The 10,284-nt window shown below is 38.9% G+C and overlaps 1 protein-coding gene across 1 annotated transcript; it reads right to left on the minus strand.

Moving 5' to 3' along the window:
- Nucleotides 1-2,277: 2,277 nt before the first annotated feature.
- Nucleotides 2,278-9,995, minus strand: rgra (retinal G protein coupled receptor a). The gene is made up of 7 exons (XM_040001767.1): nucleotides 9,588-9,995; nucleotides 9,136-9,292; nucleotides 8,654-8,775; nucleotides 7,976-8,129; nucleotides 7,762-7,879; nucleotides 2,732-2,845; nucleotides 2,278-2,442 (listed from the first exon to the last, which is right to left on the minus strand). Exons 1-7 carry the CDS (start codon nucleotides 9,664-9,666, stop codon nucleotides 2,299-2,301), a joined length of 888 nt encoding a protein of 295 aa, XP_039857701.1. The 5' UTR covers nucleotides 9,667-9,995; the 3' UTR covers nucleotides 2,278-2,298.
- Nucleotides 9,996-10,284: the final 289 nt, after the last annotated feature.

Genomic DNA, 10,284 nt, shown 5'->3' on the forward strand with positions numbered 1-10,284 from the left:
CAAAAACAATGTTTTCCAGTATTTATAGGATTTTATAGGGACCGGTCATTATACAAAATCTACTGTATACATTGTAGAGTAGAATTGTTGTCTTTCAAATTCCACCAACTAATATTTAAGATTTGAAAGGACTTCATTTATTTCATTCATTGCATTTTCCCAGGAAAGTCTCTTGGAGACATTTCTAAACACCTGCCAGTCCACAGTAATCAGTTCAATTAGTTGTACATAACGATAAGTTATTCGAATGTGTCACCGCTTTGCCAAGTACTGGAAAAAAACCCAAACTGTCACCCTCAGATGAGAGCAAACTGATAATGATGCTCAGAGACAACACAAGACTGAGGGTACCAACAAGAATAAAGCCCTTGCTCCAAACTCAACACCTTTGATCTTGACTAAAATTTGGATCTGCCCAATTAATACGTCAAATGACTTCAGGAGAAAAGTTTAATTGTATGGTCAGACGAGACAAAGATTGAGCTATTTTGGCACAGTCACAAATACACATCAAAACTGATTTTGGAATCAATAAATTAGGCTAACAATAAACTTCTGAAACAGCCTTCCCAAAGCCCTGACCTCAACCCTACTGAACATTTGTGGACTGTGCATAAAATCCATTTGTGCCAGGAACCCAACTAATTAAAATGAACTCTACCGATTCTGCCAAGAAGAGTGATCAAATATTAAACCACAATTATACAGAAGCTTGTTTATGGCTGCTAAAAGCATCTGGTTGAGGTGCAACTTGCTAAAGGACCAAATAGTAGTCGGGGTGTGTGTATGCGGATTGGAGAAAAATAAAAGTACTTTGAAACGTGGGCACCAAATTCTTGTTTTCTGACTCCAATGACTCCATCTGGGAAAATGAACAGTTCAAAGAAATCATTAAAAGCCCAGAATTATCATGGCATTCATGTCCATGATGAGTGTGAATGATTTGTGACCACAAATGTATTTTATGTTGTAACATAAAACAGAAAAATGATTTGTTAAAGTAGTCTTCATCTTTAAAAACATATCCTTTTTAAAACAACTTTTATATTAAATTCTGAAGCACTCTGCTGTTTTCCAAAAGTTTACGTGTGTTATACATTTTAACATTTCATATTACGAGTATCAACAGTTGGTAAAAGAAAACCATAAGAATGTGGTACGTGGTTTTTGACACCTACTTAAAAAAAATAGTCATTTTATAATAACCAGTATGGTACTGTGTATTGTTCAATGTTGTGCTTAAACAATAGTGTATTTTACATAAACATCAAAGTAAAAACAAATTTCATGATATGCAGAAGTCAAATGGATGAAGTGAAATGTTCCTTGAACATTAATTCATAGAGCACTCTGGACCAGACATGAATTCGCCTCAGTAAATAACACTGATTTATTCAGAGTTCTTGATGATATTGTATTGTTATAGCAAACTTTGGATGCTGGCGTGGAGGAAAGAAGCATGTTCAGTCGATCTACAGGCAGAGACTGTTGTGGGGGCTGTGAATTCAAGAATGGTCCTCTTTTTTAGAGGATTAATGCACTTCCATCCTGGTGAGAGAGATCACTCACAACCCTGCAACACATGATGGGATATCAGTGGCCTGAATGCACTTTCATATTTCATTAACAGGCACCATAAAGATTAAGAAACTGAATGTCAGACTGTGATGTCTCTTTTTTAGCTGAATTAATCTATTTAAGAGCCTTTCATCTTCAACCAGATAGCAAAATAGGCAACTAGTAAGGAGAAAATGCTCTGATTGCTGTCTGCAAGGACATTTGCACTATAAGCAAAGTGAAAAATGATTAAAATATCCCAGGCTGCTGTAGCAGAGTCTGTAAAAGAATAAATAGTCATATTTGCTCTGTGCATCACTTGCTCTGCAGGAGTGTTTGCATTAAAACTAACTGGATTAACATGAATGGATGGATATGTTTAATTCTGAACTCAAAATTAAAACAAATCACATTTGAATTGAGTGACAGAGAAATTCATGTGGTTACAGAAGTAGCCAAACCCAAAGTTTCTGCTGTTGTGTATGGAACTGTATATTATTAAACAGCACAATAAACTAATGCTGATCTCTCAAAGTCCATTAGGAAATACGTGTTATTTCATATGTTTATTTTGTAATGTGACAATCATACTAGAAATACAACTGCAGACACAACGGGGAGCAGAACAGGTGCAATGGCTACCACTGCTCAAGACACACAAAATGCACAGAGACTCACAAACATCTATGTACCTGCGAGAAACCACAAGGACAGAATGCATGTAATTATTGCATGCTCAGTTTATTTGGACTTGTTCTCAATTTGAGGCACATCAATCTTTTCCCCGGTGATTAACTGCCAAATGCCGCCTCTGTAGTTCTCATTTCCCAGTGCGTACAGGAGGGCATTGAAGGTGGGAGTAGTCTTAGCCAGGATAGGCGCGATCTGCAGAGACAGGACCCAAATATTATGGTCAATGAGATTTTTCTTAGCAGAAATATTAGGAAATAATTTGTGTTGTTTATTCATGTTTTGGACTCCACATGGTGCTTTGCATGTCTTCTGTAACAAAGGGCAGAATTCTTTAAATTCAAGGAACAAATGTTTTATATTAAATATGTACATTTGAACTACATGCAAAAACAAGCAGCTAAGCTAAGCTGTATTTCTTTAATGCATTACTAAGTGGAGTCAGAAAAACTTTGTGCCAAAAGTATGTAATGATAGTTGTTACCATTCTGAGCTTAGGTGAGACAAGGTTTGCATTCTCCACAGCAGCATAGAAAGCCAGGATGCCATAGGGCCCCCAGCAGAACAGCATAGTCTTCAGAGGAGTGTTGGGGTTGAACTGTGGAGGGGAAACAATAGGTAGTGGAGGGAGGATTAATGTGCAAAGGAATGAAAAGTGGGAAAAAGAGAGGATAAGAACAAAAATGATTAGCAAACCACAAAGAGTGAAGGTGAGAAAAAGGCTTTGTGTCATGAGGTTTTCTGCTTGGAGGCAAGTCACATGCCCGGGTGAAAACGAGTTTGTGCTAAGATCATCAATGCTAAGCTACAAAACAAAAACACTGAGTGGGTGAATGAGAAGGCAGGTCTGTGTAATCCAAGGCTGAAAGCAGATATTATTCTGCACCATAGTTCACACATACAAAGCAGCACTGACAAATTTACATGTAGTTTTCACAATTCCTACCTATAAGTAGCTTTAGTTTTCTTAACATCGTTTCACTGACACTATATTACCTTAAAAAAAAAAGATTTTTGACCTCACAGAACTGAACATTTTTGCTTACTGTGCATACAAATGTCTATTTGTCACTTTTTGGTCATTTAATTGTATAGTAACTTTTTGGGTTACTGTGTCCACAGATTGAGTTTAGATTTACTCTGTTCACAGAGCTCCACAAATGTATGCTACACATAAGAAATGATGAAAAACTGGGGTTTATGTTTGATTTAAAAGTGGGATGAAAAACATATGATTTCATTGTGAAGCACTTTGTGATATTTATCTTGAAGGATGATTTATAAATAAATATTTACTTACTTATTTAATAGGCTATTATTACACACTCAGTTTGTACTGCCTGGGAAACAGACCGTCCATAGGGAAACCAGACAGTGAGTCCTTAAAGACCCATTGTAAAAGGAAAGTCCGAACACTTTTTTTCTAAAAAATTTAATTTGATAGCCGGGGTCGAGATAAAAAAAAGTGTTAAATTTCAGTAAAACACATTTCTGTATGCACCAAAGCAGCTTTAAAACATTCTCCATAATGATTTCACACATTTCAAGCAGCACCCACCTAACTGGGCTACCATCACAACCAGCTGCCTCTTATAAAGACATATAAGTTCTTGTTTTGCTCCTGATTTGTGATATAGTAATCTTTTGAAAACAGGTGCCAAGCAATCAGAGTACATTAGTGATTTTCAAATATTTTGTGGGCTTTCATTTTTTGTATGAAAGCAGGTTTAAACTTTAGGCTCTATGAGGACGATGTTGGCAGTGCAATCTAGGTGAACTGCTACCAATTTGGTAGAATTGAATGAACTGACTTTCAAATGGGAACATTACATTAGCTAAACCTCTATAAACAATTTGTTTTTGAGGCCATTTTATCAAATGTGTGTTTGTGAAAGACAGTCCTACACTGAGTGTTAATGTTAGCTCAGTAAAATGAGCTTGCTTCTAGGTTCATAAGGTAAATAAAATAGTTTTGTTTATAGAGGATTGTTTAATTTATCCCCAGAGAAAGATGAAGACTCCAAAATGCTCGAAATAAAGAAGTGATAACAATCAGACCAAGTCAGACAAGAATAGACAAAATTCTCTGTGTTTAATGATACTTTATCAAAATAAAGCCATATGCACTGTAGTGCTTTTGCTGACATTAGCCAGCTGACCCTTCTCACCCTGGACACAGTCTGTTTGACCTGCTCCCCTCAGGCAGGAGGCTCCGGTCCATTCGCACCAGAACCTCTCGCCATAAGAACAGTTTCTTCCCCTCTGCTGTCGGACACATGAACAATAACCATATGACTGTTCCCACCACTAACACATGACCCTACGCTGTGTTCACTGCATCATTCCATGTTTGGCACTGATCACCACCTGCACTCATGTATATATCATGTATATATCTATCCACTTAGCACTTTTAATTCTTATTCTTATTTTTATATTTTTATGACAGTATGTTGCACTGAAGCACCGCAGCAATTTCCTAATGTTGTAAACCTCCTCAACATCTGGCAATAAACCCTTTCTGATTCTGATTTCTGATTCTGATTCTGATTCTGATTTAAGCTTATAAAAATCCCATCCGTCCATCTATTTTCTGTATCACCCCTGACAGTGGGTGACACACAGAATACACACTAGGCTGCCAGACAAATTACAGGGCTAACACAGAGCCAGCCATTCATGCTCACATCCACACCTACATCAAATTTAGACTCCTCAATTAACTTAACATTCGTCTCTTTGGCCCATGGGAGGAAATCAGAGTACCCAGAGAGAACCCACAAAAGCACGGGGAGAACATGTAAACACTGCACAGAACCACAAAGTCTCTATTATTAAAGCTAAAAAGACGGAAAAAATATTGCTGACTTAAACAGGCTGTACTTTAAATAACAGTAAATATACTAAGCTTACAAAAAACTAAATAAAATTGTCCCAACAGCTATAATGGAACTATAGCTAAGAAACTGTGATCTGTCTGAGGTGTGGAAGAGTACACAAAGTCACTGTCTGTTAAATCCTGATCAGGCACTTACTGCTGTTGTGCCTGGCAGATAAATCTGTGGCTCACAAACTACTGTGTTCTGTCTTTTTCTAATACAAACAAACCAAAAGAAAAAAAACCCTCAATGACATACGAGTCCACTTAAAGTCAAAATGTCCAAGTGTTCTAGCACCATGGTGAATCTGTGTGGTGCTGAGACTGTGAAAAGAATCTCCGAACTCCATCCACATATATTGGGGATTCCCTACATACTTATACGTATTTAATCATCTGTAAGTAGCTGAAAAGAAACACTGACATTTGCTTATGCTTGAACCTTTCCAGAAGGGATAATGATCAGCTCTGTAAAACTGATTACACATTTACAAGATGGAGTTTTCTTTTAGATAACCCCAAATTATTTGTGACCATTTTCTCTCCTTAATTTAGGTTGTGTCACATTCCTAGGTGATGTTCTGCTTCCAAGTTTTAATGCAGACTTTCCCCCTTTTCTAATAATTTGACTGTAAACTGTTTGATTATTACATAATTACTGTTCTCTGGTAGAAATGGACCGATCCAAATATTAGTATCGGTATCGGTCAGATACTGACGTAAATTGGATCGGATATCGGAGAGAAATTAAAAATGTAATCGATCCATTAAATATAAAAAAAACGCACCTCACAAAACTTGCGACAAGACATAACTTGGATCATTAACCGTGGCAGCAGTATGCCTCAGGTGATAGAGCGGCTGTGTGTATAGCCTACCAATCTGGCATTTCATCTCCGAGGAAGTTATCCCAGAGAGAAGTAAAGCAAGTGTGTAAGTTCATCTCTGAATGTTTATAAAGCATTCCCGCGTTAAGCTTTACAGCCGATATATGGAGCGACTGTCTCTTCTCTCTCCCTCCCTCTCCTGCTGCTACTTCAATCATGAAATCATGAAACTGATCAATGATCAGCTGATCGGCTTTTCTGTCGCGAGTCCGTCTCTCTTGCTTGTCTATCGCTCACTTCGCGCCAGAAAGAGGAAACCAGCGGCTGAACAACAGCAGCACGTTTAAGCTTGATAAGCTGTTGTTAGAATTTATTTATTATTACTTTCTACACCAGGATCCTTTTTTACATAGCTGACGGCTGGTAACTGTGCTGGGGCAGTTCTAGCAAAGTTTAGCCAGGGGGGCCGATAGGGCATGAACAGGGAAAGGGGGCACAAAGACATACTTTTCTTTCTTATTCTCATTTAAAATGTCTAGCTTTTAATAAATAATTATCCGAATCTTACACCCAAAGTTTTAATCTGATGTAAAATTTATAGAAGTCCATTACTGTACATAGTAACTATTAAGTCTAATATACCCTAGTAAGCTATAGTACTTTTTCCTTTGGGAAGGTACCATCTGTGCAGTCTGCAGTTCTGTTGAAGAAAGATGTTGAATCTATTTAATTATTCTTGAAAAACAATTCGATGATTTCTGTGCATTTTTTCCCCACACTGCATCAAATTAAAGTTGATTACATCAATTAAGCATCATGAGATGGGGGGTGGTTCCCTATTTTTTTTTTTTTTTGCTGGGAGTTTGCAACCCTATTAGTTAGGTTGCTTACTCTTTAAAATACCAGAATAGGAAGGATGGTGTAGGTTTAAATTTATTAGATTGATCAGTATTGCTGAACTATGAAATATTTTGGGTGCAGTGCATTTTTTGCATACAGGTATAACAGAATAGCTTTAGTGTTTGTTTGTTTTTAAACTTGAGTATGAACTTATACAAAAACCAGCAAGATATTTAAAAAACAGTTTTATTGATTAAAAAACACACTATATCGGACTCATATCGGTATCAGCAGATATCCAAATTTATGATATCGGTATCGGTCATGAAAAAGTGGTATCGTGCCATCTCTATTCTCTGGTGGAGTACTGGGTGTATCTACTGGGCAGTTTGTGTTTGTAATCAAAGTGTCCCTCCAGCCAGCTCGGATGACTGTAAGTAATGAGCTTATGCAACACAAAGCAGGTCACCTGATTCAACCCCTCCAGAACTCCACTATTGAACATTGTTCTTCTCACTGCACACCGGTACCCACATTCCCAGCTAAAGCCACTGATCTTCACCCTGTGGTAATGACCTACATATATCCCAGCGTAAATGCTCTTCATTCACACTCTGTTTTGTGTCTCTGAATAAAGGCCACATGAGGCTATTGTGCTTATGCTAGGTTGAGGAGAATCCCTCTGATTTCTTTCAGTGGGCAACTTCAAAGCATAGAGAGCCTTTACAAGGACTACATATTTTAGAGGATTTATGCATCTGTTCTTATAAATGTCAGATTCTTTGATTTTGGAATAATTCCCAAAATTCAGTTGAACTTGTTTGGATTTGTTCTGTATTCGTTTCTTGCTACTCCAAAGTGAATCTGGATATCAGTGCAATCTACAACACTTTTTTCCCCAAGCAAAAGACATCTTCTTCTAATCTTATGTTGCTAAAGTTTGTGCATAATTTAAATTACTGAACTTACTCTGGGGTTTCCTGTCTTCTTGAATTTCTGTGCAATGGACTGGTAAGAAGACATGACGACAAACACCTGGATGCCCATGTTGAAGATGCTCATTGGAATCAAGTAGGACACGTAGTTTCTATGGACAGAGACACACACAGCAGGTTAAAAAAAGTGAAAATAGCATATATTTATCTTGCAAGCACTGTGCAGAAATTATGTTTGTATATGGTACCTGTCTCCCTTGCTGTAGTCCAGTGTGCAGCAAGTCCTGAGGGGCTCGTAGTCGTACTCTCCCCAGCCAATGAGGGGCATGGCGGACCAGAAGGCAGTGAACAGCCACACAAACACAGCCAGAGTGATGGCACTGCTCCACTGCAGCTTTGTCCCTGGGAAGAACAATATTCTTTATGACTAGTCTAAACACCAGCAACACAATGAATGCATACTCAAGTAGGCTACTGATTTTGTTTCTGTTTTAAATGTCACACTGCTGCTAAGAAACAAATGTGCATTCTTAGCAAAACTAATATCTTAACTAGAGCTGCTTGTTTGCAACAGTTATAACAGAGTTAACAACAGTGTAATAATCCCTGCACTAACTGTTCAAACCAAGGGACATTTGAGTTGAGTCATTTCCTCTTGCCCATGTACCCTGGTAATGATGTTTAAAAATAGGGTGTAGGACTTATTGTTAACACTCAAGCCTTCCAGGTTGCAGTTTTAGTACAGAGGTGTCAGCCTGTGTTATAGCAACTGTTCAGGTTGCTATTTATTTGCATATTCTCTCATTATTTTGTCTGTAGAAAATTTTAAGACAGCAGCGTACTTGGCTGATTTATGTGCACATTTGTGCAACATAGGAGAGGAAAGGTTGACTGCATTTGGTATCATCAGCCAGATATTGACTTACTGGTGCAGTACTGGTGATATCTGTCCCAGGCAACGGCAGCTACAAAGTGGATGCTGGCAAGAGCTGTCATGAAGCCCTGGAAACCATGAGTCTGGCATCCATCAGAGCCATAAGGCCAATACCTAAAGACAGAGGATGTATTCAAAGTTGACTGACACAAGAAACCCCTTAAGCACCAATTTTAGTAAAATACATAAACAAATCACTAGTATAACATTTAATCCATGAACTGGTGAACACTGAGAGCAACGTGTCTCATTTCCTGATTGCAGTTTGAATATGCTCTGTACTGACCCTCTTCACTGTACAGCCTTAATTGGACCACTCTACATCGATTATACAGCTCTGTACAGATGATTCGTCACAACAGGTGGCCAGCAGTAGCCTATAGTCACTGGCATTATTTTCTCATTACATTTCATCCCACCCACATGCGGATGGACCTCGATGTCCATTATGAAAGGGGTGGTTACATCACTCACCTCAGAAAGCTGGAGAAAGCGGCGATCGTGGCGTTCATGGAGATGCCAATATCAGCCATCGCTAAACTGAATACTAGGAAATTGCTGGGAGTCCTCAGTTCTCTCACTTTGAGGAAAGCAAGCATTGTGACCGCATTTAGAAAGAAGCCCAGCAGACCTTTGGGGAAGGGGAACAAAAAACACACACAATGCAAATCAGCGCGCACAGCGATGCTTACTGCGAAATAGCTCACACCTCAAGGCGAAAGAGAACACGCTCTAGACATGCGTCGCATTCATTTTTATTTTATTTTATTTTGTTTTTAGACCATAAGTAAGCATTATTTTGCAAGTTTACAGAGAAACGGGTCCGTGTCAGTGACCGGGAGTAGACATGTCCTGGGGTAGGTTAATGGCAAACACAGCAGGGAAAGTCCTCGTAGTATTTGGCTGAATTCCAAGACATAACTTACCCTCCACAAGCAGACAAGATCCCAGGGAAAACACATCAAACTCGGAGAAGCCCTCCGGTAAAGGGTACGAAGAAACCATCCTGAAGCCTGGTTTGACACACCAAAGTGTAGCTGTCACAGACTCCTCTCGTTCCGCTTGTTTACGATGCCCCTCGGTGTGACCGAAGAGAGCCGGCTTTTAAAGGGGCATTTCACGTGAATGCTTGCAGTTTATTATGTAAAGCCTCTCTGTCGCCCCAATCCGCGCAGGAATGTCTTAATGAACGCGGAACGTAACCCTTAATGCGCATTTACGCGCCGCAACAATAAAGCCTTCTATTAATTGCACAACAAGCCTTTGTGTTGTGGTGTCCCGGTGAGGATGCAGCGGCTGCTGAAGTTAAACGACGAGACTCGGGTTTGACCGAGTCCACAGCCGTGTATATACACAGGTTTGCTTCATGGAGGCATAACAGGTGTTTGCAAAACAATGCCCCTGCCAATCAGAACCACACCTACATTCCCCATGCATCAGTGTTTAGATTTAAAACTGAAAAGCCTAAAAAGTACAACTGAAGCCATAATACTAAAAATACACAGTGATAAATGTCTGTGGGCATTTGCTGTTATCTGCATTCATACACATTATTCAAAATTAAGATTAAGACTACCGTTTGCACACCAGTGCTTTGCAGCCTGTGTGTGCAAAGTGTTGCAA

The sequence above is a fragment of the Simochromis diagramma genome, unplaced genomic scaffold, assembly GCF_900408965.1.
Source record: "Simochromis diagramma unplaced genomic scaffold, fSimDia1.1 OVJJ01000421.1, whole genome shotgun sequence".
Classification (NCBI taxonomy): Eukaryota; Metazoa; Chordata; class Actinopteri; order Cichliformes; family Cichlidae; genus Simochromis; species Simochromis diagramma.